The sequence below is a fragment of the Dermacentor albipictus genome, chromosome 8 (genome assembly GCF_038994185.2).
Source record: "Dermacentor albipictus isolate Rhodes 1998 colony chromosome 8, USDA_Dalb.pri_finalv2, whole genome shotgun sequence".
NCBI classification, from domain to species: domain Eukaryota; kingdom Metazoa; phylum Arthropoda; class Arachnida; order Ixodida; family Ixodidae; genus Dermacentor; species Dermacentor albipictus.
This window is the reverse complement of record NC_091828.1, coordinates 55,406,528-55,424,086: the sequence shown is the minus strand read 5'-3', so window position 1 is coordinate 55,424,086 and position 17,559 is coordinate 55,406,528. Positions and strand designations below refer to the sequence as shown.

At 45.5% G+C, this 17,559-nt stretch overlaps 1 protein-coding gene across 4 annotated transcripts in view; it reads left to right on the top strand.

Moving 5' to 3' along the window:
• Window positions 1-12,417, top strand: part of LOC135921739 (sodium/iodide cotransporter-like) — a 95,173-nt gene extending 82,756 nt beyond the window's left edge. The window contains exons 10-13 of one of the 4 annotated variants that reach the window (XM_070523443.1): window positions 2,826-2,893; window positions 5,921-6,007; window positions 8,007-8,191; window positions 12,314-12,417. In XM_070523443.1, the coding sequence (XP_070379544.1) occupies window positions 2,826-2,893; window positions 5,921-6,007; window positions 8,007-8,173 (322 nt within the window). In that variant the 3' untranslated portion in view covers window positions 8,174-8,191; window positions 12,314-12,417. Of the gene's footprint in view, window positions 1-2,825; window positions 2,894-5,920; window positions 6,008-8,006; window positions 8,192-12,313 lie in introns of those variants that run through there. The other 3 variants (XR_011507936.1, XM_070523444.1, XM_070523445.1) reach the window with 3 other exon arrangements.
• The last annotated feature ends 5,142 nt before the right edge of the window (window positions 12,418-17,559 follow it).

Below are 17,559 nucleotides of genomic sequence, written 5' to 3'. Positions count from 1 at the left end.
TAAACCAAGACTTCTACACTGACAGGTAAAACGCTTGCGCAAAGCAACTGCGGCGGCGCCATCCGGGCAGTCGTTCTTGCACCACAACGCAAGTCCTCACGCAGCTCCATCAATTCAGGAATACTGAGCCAGACACCGTACTGCTGGTCCAACACATCTCCCATAACTACCCGACCTCTCACCGTGTTATTTATGCTTGCTTGCAATGTAAAATTGTCGTAAATAGAGAAGCGTCACGAAGATATGGCAGCTGTCGGAAATGCGGTATCTGACGTGCGGAACAGAATCCCGCATGAAACATTTTCTGCTTGCATTCGTGACCTCCAGAAATGGCGGCAGTTTTGCGTAGATAGCCGAGGGATCCACTCTGTCAAGGCCTAGAGTAAGTTTATGAGCGGCGCGCTTGTGGCATAAATGTTTGCGACCTCAGTCATCAATTTTTTCTGACGAATTCTCTATTATCTTTTAGCCTGAACAAAGCTAGTACGGCGTGGAAATGAACATTAAACCAACGTCATCTTTAGAGCGCTCGTATAGCTAGCTTATGTGGACTATCTTTCCGCCAGAAAAGTTCGCTTGCGTGCAGTGGTTCAGCGTTTCGCACACCGAAGGCTATTGGAGCCCGTGATCAAAATGAGGCTGTATTGCTGTTTTTTGCCTCGAGATCAATCGAGGAACCAAATATGGGTTGGCTTAATGGTGAAACCCTCGAGTGGCTTTTTTGTACCTGATTTTTTTTTAACTTGCTTCATTGCAGACGTTATTGCATGTGTTTTGTTATAGTCCAAGGTCGGAGTGAAAGTGGGAGAAGGTTTATTCGATCATAGGTTTATGACCATGAATATGTGTTTCTATTTTCCATGCCTTATGCCATTCCGTTCTGGAAAGAAAGCGTGATGAACAAAAATCATACGATCGGTCCATTTTCTAGGCCGGAACTGCAGTTCGCCATAACGTTTGTAACAGTGTATGTTTATTTTAAAAAGACAGACTGTTATTTCGTGAGACCAGGCAAGGGAACACTTTGTACCCACGGGTCAGTAAGGTCAAAACCTGTCAATATATTGTGCGGGTGTACGCGCCTTAGAACGATTATGTTGAGTCAGACGGACGCTTTCGTGCACAGCTTACAATCATGCGCTATCTTACTAGCCTCTGCAGCTCAGAAAAGGATTAGTATCCGCTTCTTTGCCCCAATGGCAATGGCTTCGTGTGAAGAGAGAGATGATCGGTTCGAATTGCATTAAATGTGACGTGTAAACTCTATGAAAGGCGATAAGCTTTTCAGTATGGCTTTTATTGCGTTCTTGTGGGCCATACAGTCGTTATCAAAATTAAAGCGAATGCCTAATTGTTTTTCAAACGCCCACAGGAGATTAACACACATGCCCGACATACGAAACGTTCAATGAGACTCAACGTTCGGCAGGAAAATCTATTCTTATGTATCAACTTCAAGATTTGAACCTATCAATCACGAATTATTGCCGTTTAAAACATATTTGCTATTCCCTTTCATATTGGTGACGACTGCGGCTCAAAAGTCATATAATTTAGATTAGCATCAATCCTGAACACATTCAAGCTGGGTTCTTCAGCAAGTCGATACGGTATTGAAAAAAATTTTAAACTCGTGCAAGTTCAAAAATAACGTACGGCGCGAAGGACAAAGACTGCGGTAGAGGACATACACATGTCGTCTATCGCAGTCCTTGTCCTTCGCGCTGTACATTTTTTTTATCATGAATTACCAACTAGCTCAAGCAACTGCCCTAATTCGTGCAAGTTTATTGCAGCAGTTTGGTACTTTATACGCGCACGTTCTGGTCATTTAGGAGGTAGTTAGAGGACAGAACATGAGCTAATACGGAAAGTCTGCACTCGTCATTTAGTTTATGATCTTTGTTACAACAAAATACCCTGAACATCATTAAAAAGGGCAATTCTAAGTATGAGTGGCTTCGCTGATATTTATGCACTTGCATAACTCGAAACAGAAGCCATGCCGGTGTCGAGTTTTCCAACATTTATTATCGAAATAACGCCACAATCAATCGTATAGTGGTCTAGGGTATGAGGAACTAAGTCATCCGTAGTCATTGCTAGCGTAATTTTTGGTTTGCGTGTCTCTTGTGCTCGTGTATAATAATGACGCTGAGCATGCAGGGAAGTCTCGATAGCCTCGTTAACGTAACTAAATCCCATTCCCCCCCCTCCTTTTCCCGCCGAATTATTTGAACTTGGCGAATTCATTGCGTATGAAGATAACTATCTTTAACCGCAATGAATTTGCCAAGTTCAAATAATTCGCTGCGTAACACCCATTATCGCTGCCTTTCGCTCAATTTTACTTGCTTGCAAGATGATGCTAAATGTGGGCTGTCTGCTGCAGAATATTTTGTTGCTAGCCTTAGATAAGGAAATAACAGCTTGTTTGCAGCAACACCCGCATTCATGGCAGAGAAACTATTGAAATGCCTGCAAGAAAACTGTAGATGTTTTCGTAATGCAGGCGTGAAGTCCATAGTTGTGAACAGCGTGCAACTGTAATGTTGCATGCCATTCTCAGTCAATTTTAGGGATAACCCGAGTCATGCCCAAGGTGCAAGTTCATGTAGCAAATGTCAATATTCAGTTGGCCTAAACACTAGGTGTCTGAAAAATTATTCTATGTTTATTTAGGTAACTCCTGCTGTTTTAATTTTAGGATGGTTTCGGTTTCTTTCTCTGCGCGTTATCTCTATTTATGAGCATCGTAGAAAAGCACCGAAGATCACCCAGTCACGTAGCATAGTTATTAATTCGCAATAAAATTTTCTTTTTAGCATTGGCAAGCGGCACCATAATGACCCTATTTGCCATCGCAGTACCATTTCTTGGCACAGCTACAAGGGTACGTGCAAGCTATTACAGCTGACAGGTGACCGCATTGCCAGCGGCTTCCTTTTCGTTCCATCTTTGCACATTACATATTGGAAGCCTGAGAATATTCCCAGTCCAACACACACTCTGCAACAACTGGCCTGTTGAAGTTGTTCTAATCAGATCGGCAGGACAGTGCTAGCGCAAATTATCCTGCTTAAGTTTGCGTTAGCCAACGGCCATCTTATGAGGGAGTTCGGTAAAGTGGAAAGTTGGGCTAGTTGGTGAGTGATCATCATATCTTGCTGGTGAAGCAAGATATGATGATCTTTCCTGTTTTTCTTCACTGTGTCCGTGTCAGTGCGCTGCTTCATCAGCAAGATACGATTATGAGGGAGTAATGCAACCTTACCCAAAGAAGGCACGACAATTAAGCCGCCGCGGTAGTTTAGTGGGTATGGCGTCGTGCTTCTGAGCTAGACGCCTTGGGTTCAATAGAGGCCGTTACCGGCGCATTTCTATGGCCGCGACAACGAGAAAACGCTTGTCTACTCATATTTAGGTGCCCGGTAAACAAAGGCAGGTGGTCAAAATTAATGCGAGTTCTCTGCTACGGCGTCACAAACAAACAGGTGCTGGTTTTTCAGCACGAAACCCTACAATTTAATTTTTTATGTAGCCCGACAATTTTTCTAAACTCTGATGTTTGAGGTCCAGAGAGAGAGAGAGAGAAACGGGCTGGTAGAGGCAGGGGGGTTAAGCGGAAGAGATCCTGATTTGCTACCCTGCACTGGGGAAGGTCAAGAGTAACGTTCGCAAACTGCTGAATTGGTTATGAAGGAAGCCATAGGCCAGACCTCCGGAGTAATTTTGACGACTTGGTATTTTTTAGCGTGCAGCTGAATCTAATGACTTGAGCGTTCTTACATTCCGTTTGCATGGAAATCTAACGCGGCGTAACCCGCGGCCTTGTTCTAGGGAGCAAAACTTGATAGCGACGGAGCTACAGTTACGGGTTGCGGCAGATATTCAGTTCAGCCCGTGTCATGGATGTCAGAAGCCTCAAACATCTAAGCTTTAGCAAACAGCTGCGCGCTGTCTGGGTTGCACTAAGAGTATTTCAGAGTGCTCTCCAAAAGCGGCATGCGCACTGGCGATGAATATGCGCGATCCGCCCATTAATTAGACCGGTTTCCTGAAATTTATAAATTCTCCAAATTTGAACGATGCTTTTGCAGTGCTCACTTGACGTTTTCTTTGAATTTTGGTTCTCAACAAGTATTAGCTTGTCAGTACCAAATTTGAAGAGTAAGTCATACTTAGGTGTCTATTTCGTGTTCATCTTACGCATCAGCCACAAAGAATGGCTGTGGGCGAGCCTTTCGCCTAATTATTGTTGCCAGAATAGAGGCACGATATATGCTTTGCTATCTCTATAACGCAGTTGTACTCACTTATAACGAACGCACAGTTAGTTATAATGATGATGCCGTAATCATGAAAATTAGCGCGCGCATAATGGTGCCTTACGTACGTGACGTGTTTGCGTACAAGCGTAGGGAGCGGGATACCCACGTCGTTTACAAAGGTAGTGAAGGTGAATGGCGTAGCTGCGTGCTTAGCAGTCTGCAAATTTTCGTTGCCTTTTCTGTTTATCAAACGCTCAGATAATTTCGTCGACCCCGGCGATGGAACACCTTAGGGTTGAAAACGCCTCTTCCTGAAAACTCTCCGCATACACTCACCGTTCCACCAATAGGGGTCGTACGAGATATGGCGTCCACGACGTCTTTCCGCCTTCTAAATCGCTTCCCGCGTGCGCAGCCAGCAAACGCATCACCTTCGAGATCTGGTTTTCCTATCTAAAGAAATCCGCCGATGGGGCGTAGATTCGGACGCCACCTCAATGAGCCCAGTTATACGCGGCTCTCCAGCCTAAACTACTCGCTGATTTCCGCGCAAACTTCGCACATCGGTAGCATTTCTCACTGGGTTCAGTTTGCTGCAAGGTTTGCTAAAATTTTAGTTTTAGTTTAGAAGTTTAGTTCAGCACAAAGCCGAACTGTGCCTTGTCTGTTGCGGACTGCACTTAATAAATTTTGCTGCTGAGGAAGCGGTGGCGCCATCTGTCTGCAATAAAGGAAAATCGCGTTTCACGGTGTTCTGCACGAACCCATTTTATTATCGTCGCTACTGCAAACGAAGCTGACTTCCGTTGTGGTGCAAAAGAAACAAACTAAAAACTAAATTTTGAGGTTTCACGTCCCACAGCTACGATCCGATTATGAGATGTGCCATACTAAGGGGCTCTGGACTAAATTTGAAGCACGTTAAGTAACGATCGCAAGACGGTACTAAACTGGACTCACTACAAGATGCTATCTTTGTGCGATATTTTATCGGAAGTGAGACTGCGGTTCAGCTTTAAAAGTTATGTATACTTGCTGAAACATTTAGTACACAGATTACTCGTGAGGTGGTATTGGCGTAACACGCGAAAAATGCAGAAAATTTCGCAGCATTTATTCTGATAAGATAAAGAACCTTTGTGAGTGTGCTTAGAATGTTAGTGAATTTGCCTCAAAACACAATAGCGTATGTGTAAACTAACCTGCCGTGGCTGCTTAGTGGCTGTGGCGTTGGGCTGCTGATCAGAGGTTGTGGAATCGAATCCTGGCCATGGCGGCCGCATTTCTATGGGCGCGAAATACGAGAACACCTCTGTACTTAGATTTGGGTGCACGTTAAAGAAGCTCAGGTGGTCCAAATTTGTGGAGTCCCCCCTACGGCGTGCCCCATAATCAGATCGTGGTTTTGGCAAGTGAAACCCCATGATTTAGTTTTTTATGTATAAACGGCAGATGATGCCGTTCGAATAACTGAGTGATGCATTCACGAACAGTGCACATGGCTGGCAGTTTAAGTAGGCATCACAGTGTACGTTAGACAGTTCATCTCGGTTACATATTTTCAGCAGTCCATTCATTGTAAGAGCATCTAAAGCTTAGCATTTTATGCATTGATCGAATTTTCTTGTTTGTTTCGTACTTTTTTGTAGCTGTTTGTTTCCTTGTACTCCTCGGCTTCGGGCCCATTCTCCGGTCTGATACTTCTCGCCATCTCATCTCCTTGGGTGAACGCGAAGGTAAGCTTTATTTACACATCATTGTAAGTGTTAAACCATAGCAATTATTTGTGTGCGTTCAATGACCGAACGGTATTACCTGTGAATCTGGTGATTATTCTTTCGTTATCCGGCGCAAAACTTGTATTGGGTACTTAAAGCCGTAATTGAAGATTTTACTGATGTGATTTCAAAGGCACTAGCACGCTCTAACTGAGCAGAAAAGTGTTCGCATACATTATTATGCTTTGCGCAACGTAAGGAACGTTAAAAAACAAAAAAAGGAGCAGAGTAGTTCCATTTCTCTCACGTTATCAACGTCAAGCCAAGCCAAACTATGCCAAATATCAAGTTGTTCTGGAGTTCACGTGCACTATTCACCAGGTACAATTTATCATTTAGTAGACATTCACGTAACTAAAACTAATGCCCCTTCTAAGTTGTGCTGACAAATACAAATATGTAAATTTTGCCTATCGCGGCAGCGCTGCCACTGACATAGCTGCCGTTTGCATTGCGAATAAATATTTACCCACACGCCATCATAACCACTGTTCTTTTACGAGCGTCGATATCACTCATTCTTTGTCGTTAATTGATATAGATACAGACCCGGATAGTAGTGCACACAGTGATGGTGTTTTAATCGATTTAATCAACATATAGTTACTTAACACAGTGTATGAAACAAAATGTGAAAGGAGGGTGTATTTTTGGGGCAAACAACGGTCCCTGTGGACAGATAGCTTCGAATCTGCCTTCTGCTACAGCTGAATCTGCCTTCGGCGTATAGTTGCCGCGTTGAAAAAACCGAAATCGAACTTTATTTATTTATTTCAGTGAAGCAAAAGGAACTCGTATATCCGGCATTACATGGAAATCTTGCGCTCCTTTTCATATTTGCGCGAAGTGCAGCTCACTTGATCTTTAGCAAGAGTGGTAGAAAGATATTCAATAGCATGATAGAAGCACATGCTGCAATTCTGCATAGCCTACAAGGACTTCGCACAAATACTCATTGTACCTTGGAGAACAGATACAAAGGGTATTAAAGCATAAGTATAACCTGCTATGTGGAAAGCGTGGCAGCGAGCACGAGCGTGAATATGGGCTAAAACAGCGCTAAACGTTTCCAATGGGCTGTGAAAAATGCAATGAGCGAATGTTACCGAGGTTACAACTATCTAACTGTTCGTGGCACAAGCTACATTTAAATATGTCAGCACACTCGTATTGTTGATATCAACAATTGCCGCACGTACAAAAATTGGTAATGCATAATGTCGCGAGAAATGCAGTAGCTGAATGCACCTTCTCATTCGTTTCACAAAATACAAGACGCTAGTGCAGTCGCTGAAGATGTCCGCGTGATCGTCTCGTGACATAAACTCGTACGATTGTTCAAGATAAGGATTGCGTATATATACTGCAACGTTCTGTCTTACGCGTTCAGCAAGATTGTTCGACATTCTCAGTGAGCGAAAAGAAAAGTGCCAGTACCAGGTCAATTACTTGGCGATGTCTAAACTACCACCTGTCGCTTGCTGTTTAGTCTACGTCTCGTATCGCCTTACTCGTCTTAATAAACCACGCATTCGTTGCGAGGCCGTGGGCAGGACTACACGAGGAAAAATACACGCAAAAATAGGTCACTAGATTAGCAATTTCGGAATGATGAGAATTTCATTATCGAAGGGAAAAAGGCAGATCAAGAAAGTTTTCTTTTTTCCTTTCATAGTTTGAGCGACGTGTGTTTACCCTACGAACCTTTAAAGAACGTACGCTGGCGTGCTATATATTTGGGCCACCAAGGAATCCGCAAAAATATAGGTTAGGTTTAGCATAGTTCCGCAACGTATAATTGCATTAATAACATTGTATAGATCGAACACGCGCACGTAAGCTGGCCGCTTCACTTCAGCCGTCGTGCCCTGGTTCCGAAGGAAAGTATTCTTCTTTTTCTTTATAGAAACACGGAGTGAACATCCTAGGATAAATGTCTTTTTATGTGGTCGCGCAGGGCGCTGCGTGGGCAAGTATTCTGGTCTGCGTACTACAGCTGTGGCATGCGGTGGGAAGGATGCTGTCGGCAGTCCCTCCACCTCCCGTGATTACCGGAACGCTGGAGAGATGCCCGTCGCTCTCCAACGACACCGGGGTGCTCGCTGGCTCTCGCATCCTTGCTGATGAACCACTGCAGTACGGGTAGCTTGCCTTATGTTGGCTCATGTTACTTTTTGCAGTCTTGTGTTGTTTTCGGGCAGCGGTATAACATACCCTTAGAACTTTTGAAGGGGGTGAGGACTTAGTTTCACAATGAAGCGGGTGAAGACTCACTTCGATGTTCTTGTTGCATGAGATGCTCAGATTGGCAGGCTGTGTGTGACGTCTTATTAGTTTTGCTGCGATACCGCAATTATATTGACAGTCCAAGCGCATTTCTTCATGCGGCGGCGCCGCAAGGTTCTCTATAAAGTCGGGTGGCGTATTTCCAATTGCTAGTAGGTACAGCGGGGCGTGGCACTTGCGCACACGACGTACGTTTGCGCGCATGCGCGACTAAGAGCGGGTGCGAGAGAGGAAATATGGGAACTTTTTCTCCTTGAATATACGACTCTGCCTAGGCACTACAGAGGAGTTTCTTAGCGGGTGTTGTACGCGCTTGTCCCATGGCGTGTGCCGGCAGAAGTCGCGGGGCGCGGTAGTGCTGATCTTAGCATTGCAATTTGGTGACTCGACGCAATTATATTTATTCAATCGTGTTTGCTAATTGTCTTATTTCGTCTTTACTAACGTGTCATTATTTCGAAATATTGGCGGCGCCTCGAGGACACCAAAGCGACACCGGGAACATCAAAGCTAGAACTCGGACTTGTCCGTGAGTTGGGACTCGCCGAGGCCTGCATGTGCCATAGTAGTATAAGATCGGCTGTCCGCGGTCGTGGACAGGCAATGTTTTATGCGAACACCCCCTGGCACGCTTCGGCCTACGCGGCCCCAATCCACGGGCCGCCCTGCTTCCAGCTTTGATCCCCGCGCTACCCCTTGGGTGCCCTGGAGATCCTGCGCCGCCTGCTTTAGTATAACCTCACGTGCTCTCCGTTTGCTGGTTACATGTGCCCTCCTGGAGCAGTGCTTGTAAAAAATCCGATCTATCGTCGCGACGAAAAAAGTGACCCGCGGACTATACAACACCAGTCAGAACATTGTCCCTTCAGACACAGCGATCACCAAGCGGCGTCCGCGCCCTCTGCCTCACCGCGCGGGCAGCCAGCGGCGGAGCGTATAAACCAGCTCGACCGCACTCCGCAATGCCAGCATGTCTAGAGAACAAACGAATACAATGAGCTCTAAGAAACCTCCTCCGTAGTGCCTAGGCTTAGTCATATATTCAAGGAGCAAAAGCCCCGAGATTTTCTCTCTCGCACCCGCTCTTGCTAGCGCCTGCGCAGAAATGTCGGGCGCCGTGAAAAGTGTCACGCCCCGCTGTACCCACTGGCAAATGTAAAAACGCGCACGGGTCGCTGTATCCTGAAAATCTTGAAAGCCATCCGCGACGGGACATACTCATCTGTGGGTAGGGAAGGTGGGGGGACGCGTTCTATTCACGGGCGGCGCGGTCGGCCGCGCACACGCATCTGGGCCGCTGTGTCTTGATAGTCATCTGCGGAGTGTGCAGAGTTCACCGCGCGCTGTGTTTTCGCTTCGTTCTCGTTGATGGGAGCGGCAGCACAAAGGTCGATTCGCTCGCTCCTGCTGCTGCCGCCCTTACTCGCTCCAGCGTTCTGACAGCAAGTTTCCGCGGTCATCAAGTTAGATGGGTTCGTGCTTGCTAGTGCCCGCGTGACACCATGCTTGTTAATTTAGTTAGTACGCCTACGTTTATAACTTTAAAAAGCTGGTAAAACTACTATCCTTACGTAGTATAGCTGTCGACTAATTTGCTGTCATAATAGATGCTTCGCTTTCTGGGCAAAATATCGGCTTTTTCTCATTTTTTGTTTCAAGTAAGCATAGCCAAATGCGTCTGCCTGAGTTCTGAAGCGTTCGTCTAAGATATTAAATATATTGTGAGCATTGTATTACCCCTTCATCTTCTTCATCTGTATATATTCATCATCATCGCCCGCGTCATCGTCTTTAGCGCGCAACCTGCGAAAAAAACCGTTGAGGCTTAACAGCTGTCTCGCAATATATTGCGGGAAATCGCATTAGGCTGTTATTTATTCTGGTACAAAAGCGCGATGCGTTTGTATTTACGTTCGTTGATTTTACAACAATGCTGCGTTATTCAAAGCTTTATCTATAGCGACTAACCCTTCAGCTCGTTGCAAACATAAACTAACTATGCACTGCTTTTAATAAATTTTGCTTTAACTACACAGGCTGAGTTCATGTTCTACTGCGGCAAATATATTTAAAACCGTTTTGTGTGCTCAGGGCGTTATAAACTGTCCATATGAACTGTTCCTGGCATGTTTTTGTTGATTGCGCATGTGTGTATTTCGGACGTCAGATCCGTGCCATAGACCAGGCCTCTGAAAGGCACCAGTATCAGGTGAACAAAATTTAATTGTGCGTATTAAAGTGGAAGTGAAGGAACAGCAAAACTTGTGCTCGAGCCTAAAACAACGACAGCAGGAAGTATCTCAAAGGGTATTTCTGCAGGCCTAATCGCAAATTGGAGCTATACTCTATGAATTTATGTACTGCAAACAAAAATTCTTACGAGTTCCAGAAAACATCCCAAAATATGTTCATAACCGTGTTTTTTTTATAAAATACAATATAACGCCAATTGCCAGTATGTACGATTAGTGGCTATATACAGCATACAAACAAGAAATTGAAAATGGAGTGAGCTTTCTAAGAACACTAGTGGATCTAAAAACAACGTTACAACATATACGACAAGGAACAAAGAGTTTTGGAAAGCAGAAGCCGTTAGAACGACATAGGGACAACGAATTCTTCGTAACAACCTGCAAAGGCTACTGAATAGATTATACAATGACACCAATGGATTGGAAAATACCTCTTTTAAAGATCTCTATAGTTATTTCTGCCTGCACTAGATTGTTTCCCTGGCTTTCGAAAAATTTTCCTTATTGAAACTAACGAGTACCATAGTATAGATTATATTCTTGATATATTTTGTTTAGTTTTTATGAGAGATGTTATTTTACGGCTTGTGTTTTGATTATATCTTTTTCGCCCTCGTCTTTCTAACAGTTCCGATACCCTTATGCCTATCATTGCTTTTTTGTCCTCATTGGTTGGAGATGTCTTTTACTAAGCCCTGTTGTTTGAGCACATTTTTTTCTTCATTTGCTTCGCATGCTTCGCGATGCTCAATTTTGCATAAATGTCATTTCTAAACAATGATCTACTGCCTTTGTGTTTGCTATTGCCGCGCGAACGCTAATGCGGGGGCCTGCGGCTTTTTCAAGCTGTCTCTGTGGCAGCTTTTTCTTCATGCTCCTCGCGTCATGTACTGATATACTGATGCAAATAAACTTCGTTGTCATTGTCATTGTAGGGTGCCGTTTGGAGAGCATCTGACCTCATCAATATGTTTATTTGTTCCATTATTGGAAGAGATGACACAAGTGAAAATGCCACGTGCCCACGATGTTTGAACACGAGCCCCTTTCTCTGTCAATGCAGATACTCTCTTTTTCTGTGTCGATTAGCGTCAGAAAGCCCCTCCCCTCCAGCCTTCTCTCATACCGCAGCTGAGAGACCGCGTTAAGCTTGCGTTGCGAGCCCCGCCACCTTTGCTTTTTTTTTTTTAATCTCTTCCGCCTATTGCTGCGCGGCGCACTCCCAGTGACGGTTTTGCGCTTTCTGCATTTGACGATTTACCGAGGTCACGTGGTACAATCGTTGACGCTACAGGCAGTGCGTTTTGTGTAGAGGCATTCGGCACCAACTTTTACTCGTGCTGGAAGCGGTACTCGCTAAAGGGGAAGAGCGTATGGACCCCTGTTTAAACATTCAGCTGCTTTCGTGTCACGCAGCCGCTCGGCACTTTGCAGACACGATTACCGCCGCGTGATCTACGCGCCACGCTTTCCTGTTTGCAATCCCGAAACCTGGTGAGGGGCACTTGAAATCAATCAGATTGGGAGAAAACCTCCTGAAGCTCAGCGAAGGACATCAAAACCCGGAAAGTTCGATGTTTGAATCTTGGTGCTCAAATTTCCCGACGACTATACGGTACCTCGAAATCGTCGCCTCTCCTATAGATCGGGGGTTCGTAGATAGGCCCCACCAAGTGCATAATTCATAACCGGCAAGCAGTTTAGACACGACTCTCCTGTGCAGACTCTACGTGTTCCCGCTGTACCGGCTGTCGTTCTTCTGGATCACCTTCATCGGAGCCCTCCTCACGATCCTTTTAGGAACAGCGCTGAGTCTCGTTACAGGCGAGTAGCCGCGGTGGTTTAACATCCATAGTATTGCGTACGAGGGTGTCATATTCGGGCAGTTGCAAATACTGCAGAGCAGAGTGAATTGGCAATGCTGTACACCAAAGCGCCTACAAGTGACTTGCTGCACGCTGCGGTTCATCTGTGGTTCTGTTCGGTCCTTTCGGCATCGACGTTTGCTGGTGTCTAGTTGGCGTCAAAAATTTAAGTGGAGCTACTTCCGCGATACGGTTCAATTCCAGCTCAGTTCATTTCAGGCCGCCCATTTTCCTACCAACTTTTGTCGTGCCATCGAGCTAGTGCCTGTAGTGTTCGACATCCGCTATACTAAATGAATCATTTGGACAATCTTTCACGTTTCTGGATCCTAGTTGCGGTTGCATGATCGCCCGCCTTTCATTTTATAAGTTCACGGCGAAATAATGTGAGTTCTTTATTATGCGAAAAGTGCGAACCACCCAGTTAGTTCGAATTTAAGCGTACTTATACAAAACTTGTTCTAACGAAACCCGATCTTACGAATTGCCCGATCTGACGAAGAAATTCCTGTTCCCCGGCGGATACCCATAAGGCTTAATATTGTAGTCAACTCGAGTTAGCGAAACGAACTTGGCCAACAAACTCGATTTAACAAAGTATTTCCTGAAAGAATTATTTTTTTCTCAATTTGACACAAGGCGGGTGTTTCTTCGAGCGTCCGCTCTAACGCAATCACGATCAAACATCTACGCGCCCCAGTCACGGCCCTAGCTTTACATCGACGAGGCTTCACGCCGCCCCCATGCATGGAACAACGGACTCGGCATTCGTCGATCTCTTGAGGCGGTTTGCCGGGTGCCCACGAGGGAACCGAGGACGCATTGCAAGCGCTTGTGGGCTATGAGAAGTGTGTGCACCCACGGCTGATGAAGCGCACGCAGGCGAACATCGCAAGTTCTTTTCACTGCAACATGCTGAATAGGCAGTTCTCTCCCGAACAGCGAGGCGTTTTTTTTTTTTCTTTCGGTTTCACGCACAAGCAATTTGGGCCGGCATCGCGGACTTGGCCCAAATTGGCCCCTATTTAAAAAACTTCGGGTAATTAAAGTCAGTGATATGTTTAACTACCGCCTTGCTCTTGGATACCTAAAAGGAACCAAACAGAACTTAAGCCTTGTTTCATCTTTGGCTAGATTAAAACACAACATCCCATGTTATAACACCAGGTCCCCGGAATACTAGCATGTACCGCATGTGCGTTCAACTTATGGTAACCAAATGACTTGTTACACTCTCCCCACTCTGCTGAATAATCCCAGATTTGCGTCCATCGATGTACCTAATTGTTCTGGCAGAGACCTGTATAATTTCTATTGCCCCAAGAATTGGGTTTAGTCATGTACCTAATGTTTTTCTTTTTAGGGTTCTGTGTATCTATATATCTATATTGTTTGTTTTCCCGAGCTCTTTGATGTGTGAAGCAAATTGTTGAAGTGAGATCTATGTACTACATGCCATTACTCTTTCCTTTCTCTATTTCCATTGTTCCTCTTTCATTTCTTTTTCTTCTTCTTTTTTTTCTCGCTCCTTCCTGTCTACTGCCTTTTAGACCTTCTGGTTATTAGGACCAGTCAAGTTGCTTATGTAGCAACTCTTTTCCTAATGCCTTGGCACTTTGTACCACTTGTCTTTATAAATAAAAGTATATTATTATTATTATTATTATTATTATTATTATTATTATTATTATTTCAAATACGCAGGCATGAGTTAGCGGCAAATGCAATGCCGCGGTAGGTTTTGGGTGTGGCTACGTTAAAGTTTTAGATTTCGGAGGACCACACGATCCCTTTCTCCATTTTACGAACTTCCCAGTTTAACGAAATATTTCGAGCGTGCTGATCGCGTAGTTACACCGAGTTTCCAGTGCAATGCCAATCTACGCCAAACGGCAACCAGGATAGCGGCCCTTTTTATTATGTAGGTAAAGTGACACCACTCATTTACGGTCTTAAATAGTTGCATTATTACGCCAATTGGGCTCTGAAAACGAAAAGCGCATACAAATTCCTGCTTTAAATTTCAGCCGCAGCTATTATTTGGAAAAGCTCACTAGAACCCACCGCGCTAGCATACCGCATATGCCTCGTGCTGCCGAGCACGAGGTCGCGGCTTCGATACCCGAACGTGCCTGCCGCATTTCAATGGAAGTGGGACGCAGTAAGTTTTATGTACCGACCTTTGTGTGTGCGTCAAGGCAACCCGGGCAATCAAATTAATGCAGAGCTTTCCACCACAGCCCCCCTCATAATGTGCTGTTAAGTATAGGTAGGTTAAACGGCACAAACAAGTTTTCAAAAATCGTATAACGTTATCGTCTTCTCAGCTTTATCCTAAATGGTGACATGAGAGCGACTGCTGACACTGTTACCGTCTACCTTGCAGGTGGTGCAAAAGAGTCGAGAACGAATTTGCGCCTCACTAGTCCCGTCTTTCTCAACTTTTGGAGGCGTTGCGAGTTTTTTCGGCAAGCGCTGCAGGTGAGTGCACTTCGTGGCGAAAAGAAAACAAAAGGATCACACGAACAATCTCTACTACAAAAGTTAGCTTATTATGTGCTTTTATGATTGTGTGGGTGAATACCGCGTGGCAAACAAGCGTGCCTACAAGACTTCTCTATTAATTGCTTAGCTTGAAAAAGTTTGGATATTGTGCAGGCTCGGCGAGTTTTGAATTGTGAAAGTGACCCGTATTTGTATAGTTATCAGGTCGATGAACAGTGTTGTAGTGCGTTATGAATTTTGTTGACAGTTTGCGCCTGAACGAACGTTGTGAAGACGAAAAGATACCCTGCATCAAAAGCACGTATCTCTCGTGTTACTAACGAAGCATGAAACCAGGGAAAAGGTATTGTGCTTAAATCACGTGCACACTTCATGCGGGAATAAATTAAGCAGGAGGCTGGAATAGTACGAGGACTACGTTTCAAGCACTAGAAATTTTTTCTGCTACCTTTTGCGACCTCACAAACCTTGCTGCCGCCGAGGTTTGTGGATGGTGGTGCTGGCTAACTCTCCCAGGGTGACTTCTAGTAGTAACTCATAAATACCCAGGAAAGCGGATGGGAGAACCGCGCAGTGGTAGCTCAATGGTAGAGCATCGTCCGCGTAATGCGAATGCGTGGAATCGTTGCCCACCAGCGGTGTGTTGCCTTTTCATCCACTTTCATTTCCAATAATTCATCATTTCTTTAATTCAGTTAGTAAGTACAAGTAGCTTCCCCTATGTTTTCCTTGGTGTCAGTGTTTGCCGGCCATATGTGATATCACGTAAACGAGGCACGCGTTATAGGATCGCAATTTCTATGTCTTCAAGAGAACTAGAACTACGATGTTCCGGAGGAGGCCCTCCGTGTGCGTAAAGACCGGACAGACTCGGCCAATAGTGTGACGTTTGCATTTGCGGTGATATTGTATAAGTTAATTTTAAAGTTACATAAAACGATTCAGAGAGGAGAAAGAAAGAAAGCCAGCTAGTCGCAGCCTAAAGACGGACCCAAAAGCCTGTCTATGGAGTCTCTGGCCGTTATTTCAACTGAATTCGCCTACATGGCAAACGCGACACTGGCCACTTAAGGGAGGGTTAACGAAATAAATTTGATTTTGAAGTGAAGGGTGGTTCGGTCCTTAACACTGGGAGACGGGCTGGTACAATAGGGGCCAAAAAACATGATGCAGAAACCCGATAATCTGACTATCGAAGCAAGCGAATAGCTTTCTGACCCCAATGAATTAACCGTGCAGTTCTTTTATTTACCACTGAAATACATCACCAGCAAGTCTACAAAGATGAAATTCCTACGACATTAAGCCAATTTTGAAATTGAAGCATGATGTACGAATGAAGGGAATGATTGACCGCTGGTCAATTAAAGAGATCCGTTTGTGTCTAGGACCCGTTCTTTATTTGTGCTTTCGATTTCATACACACGCACAAACTTACAGTGCACTCCAAGTGTTTTTTTTTTTTGCTACTGCGGAAACAACACAACGCCTCCCGCTGTGTCGGAATCGACGCGAAGACTGATAGCGTTGCAGACTACGCACGACTGAACGCTGTTGTCCTCGTTAATCGACAACTAAGCACACGACGCGCGTTCGCTAATCGCAGAAACCGGAACATTTCATTCATGTTTTTATGCGAAGCATATTACGAGAGCTCAACCCAGCTCCTCAGGCGCGGCGGTGTCGCCTTGAATACCACGTGACACCGTGACGTCACGACAGAGGAGAAGTGGCTTTGGCTCAACTCTTGCAAGACGGGCTGGGTGGGAATCGAACCAGACTCTCCGGAGTGTGGGACGGAGACGCTACCACTGAGCCACGAGTACGATGCTTCAAAGCGGTACAAAAGCGCCTCTAGTGAATGCGGTGTTGCCTTAGAAACGAGCTGTTTCTAAGGCGTGCGTCTCTTGCTCAGGCGCACATTTCGTTGCCGCACCGAACGCTGCTTTGCTCGACGCTCACCGCGTCCAATGCGGGGCGCGTAGTCGCTGCCCTGTAGCCCATTGTCTTACACCCCTTGGCGGGTCGACGGGAACGCTGTCGCGTTCCACTCTTGAAGGCGAAGCAGTAATGCATGAGTTGTTTCTTCGTCTAGCCGAACCAAATATAGCCAAGCAACAGCAGTTCACCAGGCTAAACAGTGGTTCAACAACTAAAATAAAGGCTAGTAAGTATGCTTCGCATCCTGGGCTTAACCTTGCCTAAGCCACAGCCATTTTTATGCGAAGCATATTACGAGGGCTCAACCCAGCTCCTCAGGCGCGGCGGTGTCGCCTTGAATACCACGTGACACGGTGACGTCACGACAGAGGAGAAGTGGCTTTGGCTCAACTCTTGCAAGATGGGCTGGGTGGGAATCGAACCAGGGTCTCCGGAGTGTGAGACGGAGACGCTACCACTGAGCCACGAGTACGATGCTTCAAAGCGGTACAAAAGCGCCTCTAGTGAATGCGGTGTTGCCTTAGAAACGAGCAGTTTCTAAGGCTCAGGCGTGCGTCGCTTGCTCAGGCGCACATTTCGTTGCCGCGCCGAACGCTGCGTTGCTCGACGCTCACCGCGTCCAATGCGGGGTGTCCAAGGCGAAGCAGAGTAACGCATG